Below are 24,005 nucleotides of genomic sequence, written 5' to 3'. Positions count from 1 at the left end.
TGATGGGAGAAGCTGGCTGGCTCCTCTGTCTCCCATCTGCTGGCAGCCCTGGGCACCCTGGCCTGACCTTCCCCGCCTTCAGCACCACGTAGCGCAGGACAGTCAAACATAATTGGCCTGCCCTACTTTTTAAGAGAACCCAGATTGAAGGATTGGGCTTTTGGTGGGCTGACCTGTTTAAGAGCCTTAAGAGGAAGCTCGGAGTTTCAATTTTCCACTGCCAAAGCAAAGCTGTTTTTAGCTCCACTTTGATGAAGCGGCTGGAGTCAGGTTCGGCCTCGGGTCATCCATCAGCTGACCTGGTTGGGAAAGGCCTCCTGTGGGGGCCCCAGGCCTAACTGCAGCTTCGCAGGGAATGTTCAGGTTTGCTTTGCCCAACTGGAGTCATCAGTCCTGCTCTGAAGCTGCCCCTGGGCCATCCCAAAAGACACAGAGAGAGAGAGAGATCTCCAGCCACTCTCAAATATTTTATCTTGTTGATGGACCCCTGGACTTGAGTTCCTGCCCAGTTCCTCCAGGAATTAGCTGCGTGACCTCAGACAAATTGCTTGGCCTCCCTGGGCCTCAGTTTCCTAATCTGTTCAACGAGGTTCATCATTCTGATCTCAATGGGTGGTTGTAGGTACTAAATGATATAATGCCGGTTGACTGCTGTGTCCATCTCAGGCTTTGAGGATATTTCACCTGGACCCTCTCTCCCTGCAGGAAACTGGGCTGATTGACATCCACGCGGGTAGGCCAAGTCAGCTCAGAGCTTTCTGTCTGAATTGCAGTGTTCTGGCAAGCTACCTGCTTTTCTAGGGGTCAAGGACCATCTCTTTGAATCTGTTTTCTGATCATTTTGTCAAACTGTGGTGGAAGAGTTTGGCGTTGGGGGCTGTGGCCCCATATTGGAGAGACCCATGTGATACGTCCTTGCTGGAGTTTGCTTCCAGGGAAAACATGGTCCCTGCAGACAAAAAGGTCTGCCCTTGGTCACCAGAAGCAGAGCCAGGCCCCCATGTTTCTCTAGAGCCACAGTCTAATGCCTCGATGACCCCAGAGTCCCCACTCACTCTGCCTGCCCTTTATGACTCTCTCTCCAGCCTGAAAGAGCTTGTTTCTGTTCTGCCACTGACTGATGGTGTGACCTTGCAGAAGCCTGGGCCTCTCTGTGTGCTACACGCACCTCAAACAGCAACCAGCATGTGAGTTAAGGGCACTGTCTTCATCCGTTTGGAAAGCTATAACAAAATACCATAAACCAGGTGGTTTATGAACAACAAACATTCATTTCTCACAGCTCTGGAGACCGGGAAGCCCAAGGTCAAGGCAGATCCCCGGTTGGCGGGGGGCCTGCTACTTGGCACATGGAGCCTTCTCACCCCATGAGCCAGAAAGTGGCTGTGCCCTCCCATGGTGGAAGAGACCAGGCCGCTCTCTGGGGCCTCTTTTGTGGGGGAGCTCATCCCACCCTAATCACCTCTCAAAGGCCCCTCCTTCTAATACAATTCCATTGGTAATTAGGCTTCAATATCTGAATTTGAGGAGGACACAAACATTTAGACCCTGGCAGGTGTCAGCTCTGGAGCCTGGCTGCAGGGTTCAGGGCCCAGCTTTGACATTCTCTGCTTGAGTAACCTCAGCCAACAAGTTATAAACAACATCCCTGTGACTCAGTTTCCTCATCTGTGAGGTCGGGGTGACAATAATAACACCTGCTTCATGGGATTGTTGTAAAATTGAGTTTTACAGATGGGGAAACTGAGGCATTAAATAACTTGTCCCAGATCACTCAACTACAGCATGTTAAAGCTGGGCGGTTCTGGCCCATGGGAAAGTCTAGAGAGGCATCAGCTATTATTGTTCTTATTGCAAAGGGCTTTCCCTGAGAGTTGAATGAGATCAGTTTTCAGTGCCTCGCACAGGGTCTCGCACACAGGAGGTGCTCAGTGAACCTCTCACCGGTTCACAGATGAACGAGACCTGCATCAGGTCAGGGACCTGACCCTGACCTTGCACACAGTAGGGGCACAGCTGTGTTTACGGAAAAAGATCATAGCAACAACAGGTTGAGGAAAACCGGGAAACCCAGAGGCAGCCACCATCCACGCCCGTCTTCCCTCTTCTGCTGGAGGCAGGCTTGGTTCCAACAGGCTTGGGGCCTTCCTGATGCCAGCTCTCACCCACCGCCAAGTAGAGAGGCAGAGGCAGAGATAGAGATTCCTGTTAAATAAAGCAATCACGAGGGAGAGGAAGGAGGCGGTGAGCTCAGCCACGAGCCCAGCCTTCCGAGTTCGCTCACTGCCCAGCTTCTTTGGTCTCATTTCCCTTTGACCGACCACCTGGCTCCTGGTTCCCCACCACACGGAGTCTTCTTCTGAAGAGCACGTGCTCCATGCCCCCTGCCTGCCGGTCCTGAGATGGCATCACGTGAAGCTGGGAAAAGCAGTCAGAACCCTGGGCCCTCCCGCCCCTGCCCACCCCTGAACCCAGAGCCTGAGTCCAACAGGCTGACTGGTGAGGGGCTAAGTGGATCAATCAGGACCTGGAGGAGGAAGTGGTTTCCATGGCAGCAGCCAGCGTCTGGAAAAGAGACCTGGAGAGGAAGCCGGTGGAGAAGAGCGGGAGGTGTCGGAATGGGTGAAGGGGAGCAGGAAGCAATGGGCCAGGAAGTCAGGGGAAGGGGTCAGCCAGCGAAAGATGGAGGTTGGGAACAGGGAAGCAGGTTCAGGGCCCAAGGTGAACAGCAGTGGCTAGCCAGGGCGGGAAAGAGCGGTCGGGGCCAGCGACCCCAAATCTGTCACCACCCAAGGGCCCGTCACTGACTTCCTGGGCTTGGGTGATCTGGGATGCCAAGCTAAGCTCTCTCTGGTTTTTCTTGGGGAATTCATCATTGGAAAATAAAACCTGATTTCTCAGAGGCGCTTTCTTACATTGGAAATAGGTCCCTGCCAGTTTGCCCACTGGTAAATCATGACTGGCAAGTCTGGGGCACTCCTCTGGTCAGGAGTAAAGGAGCTTTCCATGGTGACCTCGTCCTGTCCCAGCTTCACCACCCAGGGCCTCAGGACAAAGGACTTGAGGTGCAGGAGCTGAAGCTGAGGGCTGATGACCTGCTTGAGGTCACACAGTCCTGGGAGGCAGAGTGGAGTGTGGTGAGCCCCACCCGTCCAGCCCCAAAGGTCCCCTTGCAGTGTGCAGATAGAACCGAGAAAGATGTGGCTCAAACGTGGCCCAGTGTGAGTCGAGAGTTGTCCCCTCGTCCTCACCCTTCATGGTCAGCAGGAGGAAATGGCCAAGGAGCCTGAGGCGGGCCCCAGGCTCCCTGGAGAGGGTGAGGGGAGGGCTTAGGGAGGGAGCTGGGGGCAGGGTGGAAAGGGCATTGGCTGGAGTGTTCTGGAAATTCTCCCCTCTGTGCCTCCTTTCTCTGGTACCCCTCCTAGCCAGCCCTGCATTCCAACAGATGCCACAGATATTTTGTACCCACTGAGCAATTGTATGACAGAAACAGTTTTCAGGTTGGGGGGGGCGGGGAAAATCATACCAATGGCTTTTTAAAGGCCCTGAAGAAAAATAGTTCAGGCAGCCTTGGAAAGGGCGAAAACACACAAGGAGGAAGGTCATAAAATTCTCAGTGTCGAGGGACTCAGCTCTTAGATAGTGGGGCTTTTCCGGAGGCTCCAGTCCCCCTGCCCAGTGCTGCCCCATCCCTTCCTCTCCCTCCGGGTCCCACTCCCCCACTCCCTACTCCCAGGTTATACAACCTGGGAGGCCTCCCATCTGTGCTGAGTGTTCTCAGGGAAGCCCACCACATTGAGAATGGCCGGGCTCCTGACTGGCTCCCCAGCCAGAGGAATGGTTGGAAGGAGGCCGGAGACCCCAGGCAGTGGGCTCCCAGCCCCATGGAATGATTCTGCCACGTCTTTTCCCTATTTGGCTGAGGGAGAAGTTGGACCCAAGTTCTCCCGCGTTGTGTGGTGAAAAGAGCACCAGGTATTTCTGTTTCATTGAGATGCCTTGACTCATTGAGACTTTTGGCTCACAGCAGCCACGGCTGCGGATCACTGAGCCTCTGGATGCATCAGCTTTGTAACAAGATCGCCGGATCGCCAAGCCTCCAACCGCCTGCAGGGGGCGGTCATGAGCCCCCATTTCCCAGAACTTTTGACTGGCCCCGGTGGCCTGGCCTCTCCTTCCCAGATCTGTTGCTGATTGCTGCCTGGCCTTGCGTAAATCACTGCCTTTAGTTTTCTTGACTGGACAACCCAGGACCAGCTGGTCACCCTGGTTAAGACCAGGCTTTTCTGGGAGAGCTATTAAAGGAACAGAGCTTCACGTACATTCTGTGCTCACAAGACAGGTCCCTTAGCTCAAGTGAAGGTCTCCTGTGTCCCCCTGCTTCTCTGCTTGGTGCTGTCCAGTGGCCCCACACCTCCCGGAGGAAGTGTGTCCCTACTGTGTCCCTGGAAAGGGTCTGATGGAGGAGAAAACCCAGGGCTTGGCCAAAAGGAGGGGAGGGGCTCATTTCTGGATTTCGAGTTGTTCTGTCATCGGTATCCTTGGAGTTGAAACTTCGCCTTCACAGGCAGGTCCCCAGGAATATATTGATGCCATTGTTAAGGTGTCCTTAGTCAAGTTCACACCAGGGAGGATGAGACAATGTGCTCTTGAGCTAGGTCTGGAGTCTAGGTCCCACTTTCTGGGCTGAGCTCGAGTGTAGACCCACCTCCACCAGGCAGGGAAAGACAGAGAAGTGCGTCGTCATCTCTTTCAGAAGCTGGAGGATGGGAAGCAGGTACAGAGCAGGGGTTGGGAGAGCAGAGCGAGGCTCAGCATTTGGTTAGTGCAGGGGCCATGTCTGTGTATGGCCAGCTTTCTGGCAGTCCCTGGTGTTTGAAAGAACCCCTGTCCTCAAGTAATTTCCATTCAACGATATTCATTAGGCAGCTGCACTCTGTCAAAAACATCCAACCACTGGGCTCTGGTATTTGGGGTTTGGTGAAGCCAATGGAAGGAGAACACCCAGTGTGTCTGTGGCTGGGCAGGGCAAGGGTAAACAGATGGATGGACTGATGGGGAGGGAGAAGGACTGAGGCCCTGAGTCTTCGAGCGGGCTTCTCTGACCAGCAGCAGCAGCACCTGGGGGCTGGTTAGAAATTCTCAGGGCCCCGGAACAATTCTACCATGCCTCTTTCCTATGTGGCTGGGGGAAAAATTAGACCGCAACTCCCCAGCATTGCTTGGTGAAAAGTGCACCAGCTATTTTTGATTCACTGAGACTCCAACTGTAGGCTCACCGGAATCTGCATTGGAGCTAGATCCTCAGGGGATTTTTGTACATCCCAGCATCCCCCTGGGGTCTCCTGTAGGGGATCCCACCCCACCACAAGGTCTAGGGAGGCCCTTTCCTGCCTGTCTCCATCTGTCTTCCCAGGTCTGCCAGCTACCACAAATGCTACCCCCAGTAGCCAATCTATTCCCCAGTCCTGGGAGGTATGTTTCCTCACCCAGGGACTGTGATGGAAAAGCAAGACGCTGTGAGGGCAGCCGGGGATAGGCAGCAGCCAGGGCTGGCTGAGCAGGTGCACACCTGGGCCACCGGGCCAAGCTAACTGACCTGAGCCACCCACAGCTCCCAGCCAGTTGTGCAGATTACACAGGTGTGAGGAGGTGGGGGGAAGGGCAGCGACCTCTTCCCCGCCCGCACCCCCCTTTTATTTCCAGGGAGTAGCAAACCCTTTCCATGTGTCTTATTAGCAAACATCCCTCTAGTACCCAAAGTGGCCAGACACTTTATGGCCAGTTTTATTAGCTCTGCCTCACGGCTCTATCCAGGTGGAGCAAGCATTCTGCAAATGTTGCCCCCGTATCACAGGGCATGACCCTGAACTTGGAGAGTGAGCAGGTGTTGGAAGGAGTGAGAAACAAGGCCCAGGTCTCAGGAAAGAAGCAGCCCATCAGGGATGCGTGGCAGGCACAGAAACAGTAAAACTTCATTACTTCACACTTGGGATCTTTCCAGCAGGAATGAGGGAGGGCAGAGCCCAGGCAGCCACTTGGCTCATAAGATTGCAGGGGGTGTGTTTAACCTACTTGCAGGAACGACTCTGTCCCCAGTCCTTTAGAAGCTTGGTTTCCATGCAAACAATGGTTATACAAATGAAAAGCTTTTCTCATCTCGTCATTAAAGCACAGCCTCAAAGGACCCATCACTACCTGAATCTTTTCTGTTAGCCCAGAATGAGATACTGGGTATATAAATGAAGACGTCTGAATTACAAAATGCTTTTTAAATTGGGTAGATTAAGAAAGTTTGGTCCTGAAGAGTCTTCTTCTTCGGTTGCTGAATTTTGGCAAGAGATGCAAAGCCACACACCACGTTCCTCCCTCCATCTGTCCCTCCCTTCCTCCTTTCTGGGTCTGGGCCATATCTGAGTTTGCAGTCAGACTGAATTTGGGCTTGCTCCTCCAGTCGATGGAAGCTGCAGGAAGGTTTTATGTTGGGAAAGGACAGGCCAGATCTTCACCGTCATAAGGTCACTCTGACAGCAGGGTGGGGGCCTCAGGCAGGGAGATGGTGGCAAGAATGAAGACAAAAATGGAGAGGTTCTGGGCCAAGCAGAGACAGTGGGGTGGAGGCAAGGAAACATCGATGAGCCACCTGTGCCACGACATCCTCTAATTTGGAGGAAGACTAAAAGAAAAGAGGATCAGGGGCACCCAGGCAAATGTCATGCACCCTTTTCTCATAGAGAAATCCTGTAGCTCCCCATTCTTCTTCTCCAATCCTTTTTATCCATGTTCCACACACAGTTCCAACAGGACTTGTTATTTGAAGCTCACTGCAAATTGACAGCAACACTTAGAAAGTAGGAATAGGTTGGCAGGGGGCACGAGGGACAACATGGAGTGAGCTGCTTCTAGAAGAAGGCACTGAGCAGTGTGGGCAAAAACCAAGAAAAACCAAGAAGCCGTCATGCAGTCACTTTAGAATACAGTTGGGCAGTGTCTTATAAAGTTGTAGGACCAACCGTGCTATGTCCTCACTTGCACACACAGAACCTCTCCCTGGGCTAACAAAGACGATCCAGGTAGCTGCCAGGCCTTCGAGGCTCCGTTTTAATGAAGAGAGAGCCATCTAGGTGTCCATCAACAGAAGGATGGGTAAGCAAATTGTGTGTAGTCATGAAATGCGATGCTGACCAGTAGGGAAAAGGAAGCAACAATTGGTAAAGGCAACAACATGAATGAATCTCAAAATAATGACGAGGAGTGGAAGAAAACAAGCAAAACATCATACACACTTTGTGATTCATTTATATAAAATCCTAGGAATCATGATTTATAGTGACAGAAAGAGGATCAATGGCTGCCTGAGGATGAGGGGCATAGATTATAAAAGGGCACAAGGAGCCTTTTAGGAGAGATGAGTATGTTCATTATCTTGATTGTAGCAATGGTTTCAATATGTCAAAACTTATCAACTGTGGAAATGTTGAGTAGGTACAATTTATGGTTTGTCAATTACACCTCAATAAAGCAATTAATAAAATTGAAACAAACAAAGGCAAGGATCCCAGGAGACCTTTAGCATCAGGGTAAACTCACCTAACACATTGCAAAACCCCTGAGACTCGACAGGATGAGATTGATGTTTGTTTTAATGACCTTGATCCTGGGACAGGTTAATTAACATCCAGCCTCCTCCCTTTAAGAAGGAGACAGATGTAGACAGGAGGCAGATTCCAGAGAAAAGGCATCTTTACAGTGTTGTCATTTAAAAGTACAGACGTTCCTGGACTTACGATGGGATTACGTCCCAATAAGTCCATCATAAGTTCAAAATATCTTAGGTCAAAAATGCACTTAAAACACCTGATCTACAGAACATCATGGCTTAGTGCCTCACCTAGCTTAAATGTGCTGAAAACACTTTCATTGGCCTACACTTGGGCAAAGTAATCCAACACAAAGCCCATTTTATAATGAAGACTTGAGTATCTCATGGAATGTTTTAAATACCATACTGAAATTGAACAGTGGAACGGTCGTACGGCTGGTTTCTACTGAGTGCGTATGGCTTTCACGCTGTCGTAAAGTCGAAAAATCATAAGTTGAACCATTGTGAGTCGGGGACCGCCTGTATCGTTTTGTCTGTCTTGTTCCCCGGTATATACTCAACACCACAAGCAGTGCGTAGTACATGGTGGGTGCTTGACAATTTGTTTTAAAATTTTCATCAATTCACAGTGTAAGGAGAAGAATATGACAAGCACCCCCAGCATGCCAGGCCCTGTTGTAAGTGCACTGGTATGTGTTCATTCATTCAGGCTTCAGTTCTCAGCAAAAGTCAAATATTGGATCACTTGGTTCTTCAATAGCACAGGAAAAGCAAATCAAACTCATTTCCTGTGTCCTCACAGCTCCACCCTCCCCTCCAGTGTCTTCGTTCTATGAAAATCTAGGACTCTTCCCAGTGGAAAGACGAAGCCAGGAAAAGAAGGCTAAGCAGAGGCTGTAAACTCGTGTAGGGCGTGGAGAATGTGCACAGGACTTGCTCAGCAAACCTCAGTCATCAGCATTAAGGGCCCCGCCAGAAGCTTGGAGCAGGAAATTTAGGAAAATAAAAGGCCATCCTGTTTCTCCCAGCAGGGAGGAAACATATGGCTCTCATTACCTAGAGAGGTGGCAAGCCTCAGAATAGAAACACACTCAAGAGCGATGGAGGCAAATTCAGAGACCAGTAAGCTCAAATCAATTTGCTGATAAAGGAAGATCTGGAGGCAGTGGGGGAGAGCACTCATGGGCTCCAGCCTCCATCTGGCTTGAATTCAAATCATGCCACCTACTCACTCTATGTAGCAAAAATTCAGTTAGAGAGGGTAAAATGCTCAGTGCAGTGCCTCCTACCGTAACTCTTTACACATATTGGCACCTCCCCAGTGGCTGTAATCCCACAAGGCAGGTGTCATAGCACCCATGTATCAGATGGAGAAACCGAAGCTCAAAGAAACCAAAGGACCTCATCCAACATCACATGCTAGTCAGGTGCAGAACCAAGACTAGAGCCCAGGGCTCTTGACTCCTGGTGCAGCCTGTTTCCACTGACGTCATTCATATAGGCGATACTCCTTGAGCACCTACCAAGTGACCTTCCCTCCTTGCTTGGGAGGGAAAACAAACAAGTTATACTACAGCATGACATGGACAGGTGTGTGCTCCCAGAGACAGATGCAGCCCTGGAGTGGTGGAGATGAATTATGTCTTCGGAGGGCTGGGCAGTCAAGGTAGCCTGCCTGGTGGAGGTGGCATCTGAATGTAGATCCTATAGAGCTTAACATTATAGGCAAAAGCATGGAGGCAGGGACCAAAATCTCCAGCATCCCCGTACCCATTCCCAATCCAAGCCTCAGCTTAGGGCATGGCATACTTCTGTTGAATGTGGATGGCCTACAGCCCTGGCCCCAGATTCAGCAGAAGCTGCAGTGCCCAGCCCTTGCACGGCCTTACCTAGTGAAGGCATGCAGGCCAGGGGGCATGCAGCATCGGCTCTCTCTCTGTGCCTGACTTTTCAAAAACACAATTACTCACCCTTCAGAGACGCCATCAGTGTTGGTAAACTCCAGCTACTAAACTGCATTACACTGATCTCTCCAGAAACCTTTGCAGTTATTAATAGCTTATTGATTGCAGCCCATTGCTGATGAGGGCAGGCCTCCTCACCCTCACCCCCCTCGGGTCCCTGCTATCTGTGGAAAGCCTGCTATTCATCATGCAGATCAATGCCACTCAATTCTGGGGAAAGGGAGTCTCTGGGCCACTTAATCCACTTTAGAAAGACAACAGAAAAGGCAAAATTTTAGATGAGGTGCTGAGAAGAGGTGGATTGGTCCAAATCAAAGCTGTGACCTGGCAGCTGTTGGATCTGCCAATGAGAACTAGAATCTGCCTTGGTTGGAGGTTGGGGGTGGGGGGGGGGGGGATCCTGGCCATGTCAGGTGGTAACAGGGGAAACCAGATGAGGGGTATACAGCGATCTCTGTTATCTTTGCAAATCTTCTGTAATTCTAAACTTATCCAAAATACAAATTTTATCTTTTTAGAAAATAATTTGGCTCATGGGAGGAATGGAAAGAATACCACTGTAGCTGGAGAAAGGAGCAGGGGTGTGGGAGAAGGGAAAGTGTGAGACATGGCTGGAGGAAGGGGCAGGGGTGTGGATAAGGGAAGGTGGGAGGTATGGTTGGAGATGTAGAAGGAACAAAGTGTGCTGGGCCCTATTGGCAAAGATGACGATTCTTATCTCTCTTTTTGCCATTTTTATTGATAGCTTTATTTTTTAGAGCAGCTTTAGGTTCACAGCAAAACTGAGCAGAAAGTACAGAAAGTTCCCACCTGCCCCTGTCCCACACATGGACAACCTCTGCCACCACTGACTTCCTCCATTTCAGTGGCACATTTGTTACCATCAACAAACCTACATGGATATGCCATTATCACCCCAAATCCATAGCTCACGTTAGGGTTCACTTTTGGTGTTGTGCATTTGATAGGTTTTGGCAAATGTTACTACCTTTTAAAATGTTTTTATTGAATTGATATTGCTGTCTCGTATTTTTAAATATACAGTTTTATTTCTATTTAGAAGATTTTTTATATTCTCCATTTTATTTTATTTTATTTCCATAGGTTTTGGGGGAACAAGTGGTGTTTGTTTACATGAGTAAGTTCTTTACTGGTGGTTTGTGAGATCTGGGTGCACTCATCACCCGAGCAGTACGCCCTTTACCCAATTTGTAGTCTCGTATCCCTCACCCACCTTCCACCTTTTCCCCCAAATCCCCAAAGTTTATTGTATCATTCTTAGGCCTTTGCATCCTCCTAGCTTAGCTCCCATTTATAAGTGAGAACATACAATGTTTGGTTTTCCATTCTTGTGGTACTTCCCTTAGAATAGGGGTCTCTAATTCCATCCAGGTTGCTGTGAATGCCATGATTTTGTTCCTTTTTGTGGCTGAATAGTATTCCATAGTATAGATATATACCACAGTTTTTTATCCACTCATTGATTAATGGGGATTTGAGCTGGTTCCATATTTTTGCAATTGCAAATTGTGCTGCTATAAGCATGCGTGTGCAAGTATCTTTTTCGTATAATGTCTTTGTCATAAAAGCAGAGAGAGCCTTTGATGGGACTTAGGTAGAGGAGTACCATTCATCTCATTTGCATTGGAAAAGATCTGGATTCTATCTGGAGAATGGATCAGGAGGGAGATTACCAGGGACAGAAAGCCCAGTAAACCCTCTGCCTCCATATTCCAGGTGAGAAGAGATGCTGACTGTGGAGATGGAGGGAAGTGAATGGTTCAGGATCTATTAAGAGTAGAACACCCAGGACTTGGTCACTGTCTATATTTGGAGGGTGTGGAAATGGGAGATGTCAAGGAGGGTGCCCAAGAATGTGCCTTGGGCTAATGGTGGAGGACAGGTCTGGACATTGGAGGAACTAGGGAACCTGGGCTTGCTCCTTCAGTCGATGGGGGAAGGAGCATCTGGTGCTGTACACATAGTCCTCAGTGAGAAGCTGCCTTTTTCATAAAGCAGCAATCCAGGTGTACCCTGAGCTGTCTTCTATACCACCTGTGAGGTGTCACCTACATGTGTCACCCAAGCATATTGCTTACGTTACTATCACCTGAGCATGTCATCAGGGTGGCAGTTGCCTAAACATGACACTATAAACACATCTTCTGCAGCCATCACCTAGGTGGCGGTTACTTGCACGTATCTGCCTGGGTGTCAACCATGTTATTATTATCTTATTACCTCATCTGGGGAGCTGCCAGCTACACATGTCTCCCGAGCCTGTTTCTTTGCAGAGCTGTCACCTGAACCTGCCACCTGCACTTCTGTCACCTACAAAAGTCATTTAAGCAGGTTGTCTCTATAACCAACAGCTATGAGTGTCACCAAGTGCAAATTCTGCTCCTACTGTTTGTAAGCCATGGGGCCTTGGGTAAGTCATGCCATCTTTCTCTGAGTCCCCCCCTTTTTTTTTTTTTATCTAAAGTATGTCACTCCAGGTGACTGTCACTCAGTAATGGTGCCCGGTAAAGAGGCTATTTTTTCAGTCTAGCTGAGTTACAAACAAAGAAAATCATTCCCGGAGGGGAGACTGGTCCCCTGCTGTTCCCATGTCACTGTGCTCTTTCTTCTGAGATCAGGGAGTGGAGGGAGACAGCGTCTTCTCAACAAAGTCCCCATTCTTTAAGTCCTTCCTTGACAGTCGGTAGACCAGATGTCAACCTCTGTGTGTTCTATGTAAATGAAGGTGTTTGTTTATGCTAATGTGTGCTGGGTAGTGGGAGGGATGGGCTGGCTCAGCTCAGTAAGACGACAGTGATGGAAAAAGAGGCTGGCAGCCCAGGTGTTGGGGGACAGTGAGTCACAGGGGAAAAGGAGCCAGAAGACAAAGATGAAGCAGGTAGCTAAAAGGACAGAAGAAAAGAGTGAGGCTGAGGTTACGTTGCTCTGCAGAAACAGGTGGAAGAGCAAAATGGGAAGTGTGTCCAGGAGGCAGAAGGGAGGATGAAGAACTGGATTGAAAGAACCTCCCTTCTCAGGGGTGGCAGAGCAGGGTCACACGCCCAAGAGCCTGAGCGCTAACCAACTACTGCTCTTTCCTGTCCACAGTGGGGTCCTTGTCAGGCAGGTTAGTGGGGTAGGGCCGTGGGTATGGATCCCTTCCCGTGGTTTCCTGCTATGACTTGGGAACTTTTAAGACTTAAACAGATACCCCAGTCCCGCTAAGTTGTAGCCAGAATAGGCTGGAACTCGCATGAAGACAGACGTATTTCCCCAATGCAGCAATGACATAGCCTCTGCAACTTCAGGCCAAGGCTCCTTCCCATCCAAGTGTCCAGATTCCACTTGCCAGGAATTCCCCCTCCTCACAGAGCTTTGAAGGACTGAGGAACAATACGGAATGGTCCCTCTGTCCATTTGGGTGCAACGTTCCTGCTTACAGAAGTCCTGCAGTGACATCATTGCATTTAATCTTCACTGCAGTCACAGGAAGTAGCACCTCCACTGTTTAGGAAAGAAAGTGGAGAGGAGAGATGGACTGACTTATCCAAGGTCCCATGATTTACAAACAGTAGGAGCAGAATTGGAACCTGGTTCTCTTTGACTCCATGTCAAGGCTCTTTTCAATATAGAAGGGAGGAAAGAGCCTCCATGCTGGCGTTTTCCATGGGGAGAGAGAACATACCAACTCATTTTCACATGGTCTGACCCTGTAGATGCTATAGAAAGATCTAGAACAGGAGCCGTCCAACTACAGCCTGCGGGCCAAATCTAGCCCATTGCCTATTTTTTCACAACTTGTGAACTGAGAATGCTTTTCATACTTTGAAATGGTTGCAGAAAAAAAAAGAAGAAGGATATTGTATGGCAAATGAAAATTATATGAAATCCAAATTAAAATGATCATAAGTAAAGTTTTATTGGAGCACAGTTGCACCAATTTGTTTACGCACCGTCTGTAGCTGCTTTTGTGCTGCAAGGACAGAGTTGAGTAATTGCAACAGATAATGGAAAGGGCAGCAAAGCCTAGAATGTCTACCCTCTGGACTTCTAGGAGAAAAGTCTGAAAGCAGGTTTAGGTGGTCTCTCCCATCCTCAGGGATCACCTCCTCTGAGACACCCTCCCATCACCTCAGGGGTGGGATTGGCTGCTCCCCAATCTGAGCTCAGATAAGCTCATGCTTTTCCATGTGAGTGTGGAACCCAGATCAGCTTCCCTACCTCCTTATCCGCTGGGATGGGGGCTCCTTGTGGACCTGAATTTTATTGTCTTTCTCTTCCATGATCTCAGGACTGGGCATGAAGTGGCAGCATGGCAGTGTGGAGAGAGAAATTCAGATTTCCATACTGGTTCTTATCTGTATACAGGGTTGGGGGCAATTGACTTCCGTCCCGAGCCTCAGTTTCCTTGCTTATGAAATGGAAATATGGACCCTGTGTGGAGGCCGTCATGAGGAAAGAGGGAGCTGATGCCTCCAGTGACAGTTTTGAGCCCATACTCATGCAGTGATACACTAAATGCCCACATCTATTCACCTATGCCATCCTCACGGCTCCCTGGAAGTGGGCAGCATCCCAGGCCCATGGAAGCCGACAGGCTAAACAATTGCTCCAGGACCCACTGACCACAGATTGGACTTTGGCTGAACACAGTCCACACCTTCACTGTCTGAAAGGCTGAGTACAGGGCCTGCATACAGTCGGTGTTCCATAAATGCTCCCCTCCTCCCAGCCCAGCACACAGGCATGTGTTTGTTAGTGGAGGCTGCACCAGTGGGCATCAGGATGAGTTTCCTTGAGCGCTGCCTTACCCTGCCCCGCAATGATGGGCCCTCACCCTGTCTTCTGCCTCCCCTAGGCTGCCCGAGGTCCGGATCTCAGACAACGGTCCCTATGAGTGCCATGTGGGCATCTATGACCGCGCCACCAGGGAGAAGGTGGTCCTGGCATCGGGCAACATCTTCCTCAACGTCATGGGTGAGTGCAAGGCCACTGGACCCAGCGTCTCAGTGAGGAGGATGAGTGTGTTTGAGTGTGTGTGTGCGTGCACACAGCAGCCATCCTGGGGGCCATCTACCAGAAGTTCCGTTGTGCTGGTGTCTTCCCTCTCCTGCCCTTGTCGTGGAGGGTCAACCAGACCAGGCTGAGCCAAGGTGTGACCCGTGAGGTCTTGCCCCCCATGGGCCTCCCCTCAGGAGGTCCCCTTCTTGCAGCACAGGTACCCCAACAGGACCCTCCCCAGGGAGTGAAGGACAGCACCTCAGCCAAGATGCACAGCTGCTGCAGAGGGAACCATTCTGCCCCTCAGTCAAAAGATCCCCCTGCACTTCCTGAGGCCTTAATGGAGATGGCATAGGATCTGGAGACGAATTAGGAAGCGCTCAGGGCTGGGATTCAGAGCTCCAGGGTTCTCACCGTCTCCTCTTGTCTCCATTTATGCACCTGTAAAATGGAGGTAACAATACTGGTGTCTATCTCCAGCTGGCTGGGTCCTTGGGTAAGTCTATCCCAGTCCCAGACTCAGTTTCCCCAAGTGTAAAGCAAGAATGCTGCTCTGCGCATTCTCAGAAGCCCCCACCGGCTCTAATGTTCTTGTCAGATACACACCTTTGGATTCTGGCTCTATTGCAAGGATGCTGGGGACTTGGCCTTTGACTCTAGACTCTGTGTTCTCCAGTTTTCTTATCAAATAATATTTATCAGGGAAACAAAGCTGTGGTACACAGGCAATCAATGAAAGCATAAAGGCCCCACTGAAAGCCGCTGCTTCTGGGGAAATTGAAAACCCCCAAAGGCCAGACCTCCAGAGGGACATTGATTCCTGCAGTGTGCCAGTGGTGGTTCTGGCTTCCCAATGGAGCCACAATGCAGGAGGTGGCGTTGCCAGGAAAAGCCCCTCTCTTGCAGTTACTCATGCACCAGTCAGCTTCTCTGATAGAGGAACTAGCAGCGTTTGGGTGCCTGGCTCTGGGTTGGCCACACCAGGGAACCTAGGAGGGACATAACTCAGTTTGCACCATCAAGGAACTCCCAGTCTGATGGGAGACATGTACTTAATCAACCATTTATGCATCACAATGTATCCAGCACCTACCTATGAGATAGCAGGGAATGGACCCAAACTTTTTATAGGACAAATACTTATCTATAGAGATTTTGCAGGAGACAAGCATAAAACACACTCATAGATGAATTGAAAAGAGCGTGCAACATGCTGGAAGAAAATAAAGCAGAGTAAAGGGATAAAGAGTGACTGCAGGTGGGTGGCTGCTAGCATAGGGAGGGGACTCAGGGAAGGCCCCTCTGCAGCTATTGGGCTGAGGGCTTTACATGTATTACATCATTTAGTCCGCACAACCAACCCGAGGGTACATGCTCACATTAACTCCATTTTGCAGATGCAGAAATGGATCACAGAGAAAGCAAGCAACTTGCCTAAAGTCACACAGCCAAGTTCACAAAATCCTCCTATGATATCAGGCAGCTCAGTGTTGCACTGGGACTCAGGCATCTTGACTCCAGGGCCAGCTCTGTCACACTGCTGGAGGCAGTGAAGATGCTGTGCTAAGGCCTCACTCTAAGGTGCCTTCAAGCAAGGCCAGAGTCCTCAAAATCCATCCCTCCATGAGGCCCACACTTCCCATTACTTCACCAAAGAACTCTGAGCAGGTTATTCTCCCTCTGTGGCCTTGATTTCTCCCATCTGTACTGTATTAGTCCATTTTCACGTTGCTGATAAAGACATATCCAAGACTGGGCAATTTGCAAAAGAAAGAGGTTTAGTGAACTCACAGTTCCACATGGCTGGGGAGGTCTCACAGTCATGGTGGAAGGTGAAAGGCACGTCTCACACGGCAGCAGACAAGAGAAGAGAGCTTGGCTTGTGCCGGGAAATTTATGTAACCATGAGATCTTGTGAGACTTATTCACTATCATGAGAAATAGCACAGGAAAGACCGACCCCTATGATTCAGTTATCTCCCACTGGGTCCCTCCTACAACACAGGGGGGTGGTGGGAGCTACAATACAAGATGAGATTTGAGTTGGGACACAGCCAAAGCATATCATGTATCATCAGAGGGTTGACAGATAATCCTACACTCCCTCCCAGCTCTGACACTTGTGAGTCTCTTATTCCATCCACTAGGTGAGGAAACTGAGGCACAGAGCGATCTCGTGGTACTGACTCAGGTTGCACAACTGGCCTGATGGTCTCTGCTAAGCAAGGGAGTGTGCTCCTGGCAGGCTCAGTGCCTGAGACTTTTCCTCTCCTTCTGTGTCACTGCCTGGGAATCAGGAACACTCCCTGTGGGAGGCAGCAGTCACCAGAGACCAGAGCGTTGGGAAGGAGGGAGCAGCTGCTGTAGTTCCACTTACCGAGCGGTCTGATGGGGCTCCATGGACTCTGCAGGCAGCTGAGTCTTCCAGGAGGGGCCGGGCAGGGGCAAAGCTAGTGATGCAACCCCTACCTTCCACCCTGGCACTTTCAGATGCAGGGTAAGGGTGACCCCTGGAAATTCAGGGCTTTCCTGGCAGGATTTTCCCTGGCATTGCACCCGCCCATCACAGCCCATCCTCTGCTGGCCACTGCTCAGAGTTCACTGTGCTTGCCGTTGGTCTTCCCAGCCCAGCTGTCCCCCAGTGGAGCAGATCCACCTTGGCTCGCTATGCTCATGGGAACTGATATGGTAGCTGACACGTCTCCCGTCCCTCCCTGGACACGTGCATGTGCCTGACAACGTGTGAGCCTCTGGCTTCACGTGTGTTACCTTTTAGTATCCTCATGACAGCCCTGTGAACTGAAGGACTTTATGATCCCCATTCTATGAGGAGACCGAGGCTTAGCGGGGAGAAGTGACTTGTTGGGTTCTAACAGCTTTCTAAGTCCAAGTCTCATGATCTAAACCAGCACTTCTCAAACTTGAGCATGCAGCAGAACTGGCTGGAGAGCTTGTTAAATACAGATGGCTGGGTCCCACCGCCACAGCTTCTGACTCAGCTGGGCTGGGGTGGGGCCTAAGAATATGCATTTCTCACAAGTTCCCAGGGGATGCTGCTGCTGTTAGTCCAGGGGCTATACTTTGAGGACCACTGATCTAAATCTCTAAGTATTTCCCAAAATACTAGTTCTGTGTGTATCTATATATTGATGGTTATTCGATATTATACATATCTACAACTATGCCTATACTCTTACCCATATGCAAATGTATTTTTCCTCCCTCCTCCCACTTCTCACCTCACCCCAAACACAGGAGGATCCCCCCCGGCCCCGATTTCTTAGCATACAAGTTAAGGACACATTGGTTTAGGTCCCAATCTCAGTTGTGCTCTGTGAACTCAGGCCCATTTTCCTCTGTGGGCCTCAATTTCCCCATCTGTAAAATAGGAATGGGGATGCTTCCCTCCTAGGGTGGCTGCGAGGCTTAAAGTAGATGAAGTTTGCAGAACACCTAGCCCATCAAGAATATCATTGAAGAGCTCAGTTACTTGGACTCTGTTGTTTTTATTATCACTGTCTCTGGTTTGCCCACTCCTGGGCACAGCTGTAGCTGCCTGCCTCTTGCCCCTGGTTTTGGCCCCAGCAGAGAGAAGCCCCCCATTCACAGCTCCGAAAAGCCCTGCACTAGTCTGAGGAATGACTGTTCTGGGAACACAGCTTCATGCACCGTGGTGGCCTGGAAGCCAGGGAGTGTCTCTGGGAGCGGCAGGGACAGGGGTCTCTGCTTACTCACCTTCTCTGGGCTTCTTCCCCAAAGGTCTGCGTGTCCTGGCACCACTCACCTATGGAAGGAGTCAGGATATTTCCCAACTGTCATGATGACAGCAATGCCTCACACTTGCCCGATTTGAGCACTTTCAGAGGGGCTTTCACATTGAGGACATCACCCAATCCTCACTGCAGATCGGAGCATGGGGTTTACTATCATCCTTAACTCACAGATGAGGAGACTGAGGCCCAGGGAAGAGAAGGTATTTGCTCCAGGCCTTGTAGGGTGGGGGTGATCTTTGTGCCAGAGCAGCGTGGCTTCTGTAGCTCACCAAGGTCCTGAATGGTGAGAGGAGGACTGGGGGAGGGGGCATGGCTGAGTGTTTCTCATACAATATCTCCTGTAACCCATCGACCACGTGGGCCTTGGAGGCAGGCACCACAGCGAGCCCATTGCACAGACCTGGCTCAGAGGGGCATGGGACTTGGCCGAGGTTGGAGGGTTAAATGAGATAATCTATAGAACAGAATGTTCTGGGCCTGAGGCTTGGCACATTCTGGATGATCAAGAAATAGTATCTCTTACGACAAATAGTACTTGGGTCAGATACAAACCAGGCACAATTAGACCAATCTCTGTGAACGTCTCCTTCAAATATGTTTCAGGGCAGGTTTCAAAAATTAAAACCAACTCATTGCTTTGGTTCATCTGTGGGATTGTGTTCACACACAAAGAACCTCCCTTTAAGCGAACGGAGGTCATCGAACGCTGGGGTCTCTTTTGTGCCACATGGGACCCCAAGGGCCGCTACAGCCAAATTGAGGCAAGACAGCCTCTCCCTGATTTGGAGGTCGATGGGAAGCTCTCAGGACAGTGGGGAGAAGGAGAGCTGAGGAGCTGGGGACGGCCCAGGGCCCACCTGCCTCAAAGCACAGAGCAGTTCCGCCAGACAGCCCAGCACCCCAGTCTGCCATCCACACGTCCACATTCAGCACATTCTAACGCGGCCATTTCCAGAGGCCTCCGGGTGCAGATGAAAACGTGAGTGCAGCTGTAATTTCACGCCTATAACATCCCACTATGCGGTGGGGAAAGACATTTGGGAGCCCCGTGGGTGACACCAAGGGTATATGCTGCACACAGTCATTAAAATGTTTTTATCCGAGCTGCAGATAAATTGTAAGCCAATTTGAAAGTTGCGTGCTGGGCCCCAGGAACGCATTATACACAGTCATGGAAGGATTTTGAAGGTTCTTCTGGGGTTGCAGGTTAGGAGGAGGGAGCGTGTTGAGGGTGCGCTGTTACAATCAATTAAATGTTGTGAGAGCCAGGCACCCCACCCCCATCCTCACCAAAGTTAAAAGACTCTGCACTTCTGGCTCCTCTGGAATGCCAAGGGGCAGGGTTTCTCTGCCACCAAGTGGGGCCCTTTCAATCCAAAGCTAAAAAGCAAAACCACCCTCTGCATGCCAGCCTTGAGCTCAGGGTTCAACCTAGAGTTAATCCCTCGCAAAAGCCCTTGGATGTGACCCTGGTCATCTCTATTTTAGGGATGATGGAGCAGAGGCTCCGAGAGTTTAAGGGGCACGTCTACGTGAGTGACAGAGCAGGATGGGCAGGAGTGGGGCATCCCACCAGGTCTGCCTGAGCCCAAAGCAGGTACTTACACAGCAGCCTTAACTCCCAAAGGAAATTTCCCTCCCTTTGACCATGAGTCACACAAACCTCAAACAAGCACTGGAGTGGGGACAGAGTGCAGAGGGTGGGGACTTCTTTAAGACTGAGCCCTAACTAGGTTGCTCAAAAACTCTGATGGTCCTAGCATGGCGGCTCACATCTGTAATCCCAGTACCTTGGGGAGGCTGAGGTGGGTGGATCTCTTGAGCCCAGGAGTTCTAGCCCAGCCTGGGCAACATGGGGAAATCCCATTTCTACAAAAAATTAGCTGAGCTGTGGTGGCACGTACCTGTAGTCCCGGCTACTCAGGAGGCTGAGGTGGGAGGATTTCTTGAGCCTGGGAGGTAAAGGCTGTAGTGAGCTGAGATCATGCCACTGCGCTCTAGCCTGGGCAACAGTGAGACCTTGTCTCAAAAAATGAAACCAAACCAAACCAATAAAACCAAACAACAACAACGAATTCCGATGGATGGGTGGGGCTGTTTGCCTTTCGCGATAGTAGGAGTCTAGGAGGAAGACAGAATGTCTGTGTCCTTGCCTCCATTCCTGTCCCCATCCCCATTTTTGGTTCTCTCATCCACTACTCTCCAGCACCTCCCCTACTTCTCAGACCCTTTGAAAGGAGCACTGAAGTTGGATTCCAGCAGACCTGGGTCCAAATCCCAATTAGTGTCTACTTTTGACATGGACAGTCTAGTATTGAATTTCCTTTCTGGTAACAGAGGATATCAGAACGTCTTTTTTGTTCAAATATGTTATAAGGTGACTTGGATGCTCACATGCATGGACATTCTAATTTTCATTTATTCATTTGTGTGTTCATTCATTTAACATATATTTATTGAGCACCTAGTACATTGCAGGCATTGTTGTGTGCACTGGAGTTTGCAATGAACAAGAAGGGCAAAAAAACAAACAAACAAACAAACAAAAAACTGGCCCTCACAGACAGTGCAGTAGGGGAGGCAGAAGATGAGCAAGTGAAGAGATGGGGAGACAAATAGGATGTCAGTGGGTGGTAAAACAATGTCAGGAACAACCCATCAGGGATAGGGCTGTTCTAGGTCAGTGTGGCACCTCTGAGAAGGTAACATTCAAAAGAGGTGAACTATAGGGGCTTCATTCATTCATGCCAGTGATTCAATGACTTACTGAGCATCCCCCAGGTGCCAAGCACAATTCTAGGTGATGTGGATACACTGACAACAAGACAAGGTCCTTGCTTCACATTCTCTAAGGGACTCATGGACTCATATTCTCTAAGGGAAATACCTTTGTGGTACAGAGGAGAAAACTAGTTTTTGGGGCTGCCCATAGCAAATGACTGAAAACTGCTTAGCTTAAAACCACAGCAATGTGTTGTCTCACAGTGCTAGTCCCAGAAGCCTAAAATCAAGGTGTCAGTAGGGCCATGCTCCCCATGCAAGGGAAAAATCCGTCCTTGTCCCTCCCCTTGCCTCTGGTGTTGCTGGCGATCCTTGGAGTTCCCTGGCTTATAGATGCTGATCTCTGCCTCTCTCATCATATGGCCTTCTTTCTCTGGCTCTGTGTTCCTGTTCCTGTGTTAAGATTTGTTTCTGCTGCTTCTTCTGCTTCTGCTTCTGCTCCTGCTCCTGCTCCTGCTCCTGCTCCTTCTCCTTCTCTTTCTTTCTTCTTCTCCTCCTCCTCCTCTCCTAATCCTTCTCTTCTTTTCTTCTTCCTCTTCTTTCCCCCTCCTCCCCCTCTTCTTCTCCTCCTCTTCTCTTCTTCTTCTTCTTCTTCTTCTTCTTCTTCTTCTTCTTCTTCTTCTTTTCTTCTTCTTCTTGTTCTTCTTCTTCTTTTTCTCCTCTCCTCTTCCTCTTCTTCTTCTTCTTCTCCTCCTCCTCCTCTTCCTCCTCCTCCTCCTCCTCCTTCTTCTCCTCCCCCTCATTCTCCTTCTTCTTCTCTCTCTCTTTTTTTGTGTGAGACAGAGTCTTGCTCTGTTGCCCAGGGTGGCCTCAAATGCCTGAGTTCAAGCAATCCACACACCTTGGCTTCCTAAAGTGCTACAGGCAATGAGCCACTGTGCCCACCTCAATAGATTTTCTCCTTATAAGGGCATCAGTCATTGAATTAGGACTCACCCTAATCCAGTGTGACTTCATCTTACCTTTAGCACAGTTGCAAGGACCCTATTTCCAAATAAGGTTACATTATTTCCAAATAAGTTCTGCGGGTCAGAACTTCAACACATCATCTTCAGGGACATAATTCAACCCACAGCAGTAACTGAGTCGGGATGTAGCACACCAGGATTCCCTGTCTGAATCTGAAGCTGATACTCTCTGCTCCCAACCCCATGGGTCACCCTTCGTTGGACACTGACTAATATGCAGGTGCTGTGCTAAACTCTTGTTGTGTTAACTCACTGAACACTCACAGAAGCTCTGCAAGGTGAGTACTATCACTTTCTCTTTAGCAGGTGAAGAAACTGAGAGGTGATGTCACTTCCCTACATCACCCAGCCAGCGCGTGGCAGGGCAGGGGTATATAGCCATCCTGCATGTTAACTTCTCTGCTCCTCTAGAAGTTTACCAATGAATGGGAAGCCCAGACTCATAAAGTATGGATACACATTAATAAAATGCTCTACTTCGGGATCCCTGTCTCTCTTATGGAAGCTTCCAAGTGAGGTTGGCAGATGAAGTAGACTTTTGGAACCTGAGGCCAGAGTGGCACCAAACCACACTATATGCTTTGCAAGTCTGGAGCCAGGAAACACAGCTTCCACCCCAAAGAACAGATGTTAATGAACTTTACATGATGTTTCTGGTTGGTTTGTCTTTTTTCAGTATGTTCTACTGATTTTTATTAAGTGTGCCTGGTGCGTTTTTCCTTGTGTTTTGTCTGTTCTGTTTTGTTTTGTTTTGTATTGTTTTGTTTTGAAACAGAGTCTTGCTCTGTCCCCCAGGCTGGAGTGCAGTGGCACGATCTCAGCTCATTGCAGCCTCTGACTTCCGGGCTCAAGAGATTCTCCTGCCTTAGCCTCCCAAGTAGCTGGGATTACAGATATACACCACCATGCCTGGCTAATTTTTCTAGTTTTAGTCGAGACAAGGTTTCTCCATGTTGGCCAGGCTGGTTTTGAACTCCTGACCTCAAGTGATCCTCCCGCCTCAGCCTCCCAAAGTCTGGGATTACAGGCATAAGCCACCACGCCCGGCCCTTTGTTTTTTCTAAAAAAGTGGTTTTATTCATACCACTTTATATGAGATACAATTCATATAACATACAATTCACTCATTTAAAGTGTACAAGACAGTGGTTTTAGCATATTCACAGAGTTGTGCCTCTACCACCACAATCAATTTTAAAACATTTTCATTGTTCTCTAAAGAAACCCTGTACACATCAGCAGTTACGCACCACCCAACATTGTCCATCCTCTCCTCAGCCACAAACACCCTTTCTGTCTCTATAGATTTGCTGGTTCTGGGTATTTAATATGATGAGATTATACAATATGTGGTCTTTTGTGGCTAGTTTCTTTTGCTTTACATAATGTCTTCGAGGTTCATCCATATTGTAGCAGGTACCAGTACTTCATTCCTTTTCAATGCTGAATAATGTTCCATTGTACGGATAGATCATGTTTTGTTTACACATTCATCAGTGGATGGAAATCTGGGTTGTTTCCCCGTTTTGGCTATTATGAACAACGCTGCTATAAACATTCATGTACAAGTGTTTGTGTGAACATATAGTTTCAGTTCTCTTGGGTGTGTATCCTCGGAGTTGAACTGCTGAGTCAAACGATGACTCTGCATTTAAACTTCTGAGGAACTTTCCAGACAGCTTTCCACAGTGGCTGCACTGTGTTATATTCCCACCAGCTGCATATGAGTCCCATCTTCTCCACATCTCTGTCAACACTTGTTACTATCTGTCTTTTTAAATATAGCCATCCTAGTGGATGTGGAGTGATATCTCTTTGTGGCTTCGATTGGCATTTCCCTCAGGGCCAATGACACTGTACATCCTTTCCTGTGCTTCTTGGCCATTTGGACATCTTCTTTGGAGAAATATCTATT

General features: G+C 49.3%; 1 protein-coding gene across 2 annotated transcripts in view; it reads left to right on the top strand.

The window, feature by feature from the left end:
- IGSF21 (immunoglobin superfamily member 21) overlaps positions 1–24,005 on the top strand; it is a 271,747-nt gene that overhangs the window by 210,920 nt on the left and 36,822 nt on the right. For both annotated transcript variants that reach the window (XM_050791706.1, XM_050791696.1), the window contains exon 4: positions 14,426–14,544. In XM_050791706.1, coding sequence (XP_050647663.1) covers positions 14,426–14,544 — 119 coding nt within the window. The remainder of the gene's footprint in view (positions 1–14,425; positions 14,545–24,005) is intronic.

The sequence above is a fragment of the Macaca thibetana genome, chromosome 1 (genome assembly GCF_024542745.1).
Source record: "Macaca thibetana thibetana isolate TM-01 chromosome 1, ASM2454274v1, whole genome shotgun sequence".
Lineage (NCBI taxonomy): Eukaryota > Metazoa > Chordata > Mammalia > Primates > Cercopithecidae > Macaca > Macaca thibetana.
Note: the sequence above shows the minus strand (reverse complement) of the source record. Positions and strands in the feature narration are given on the sequence as shown.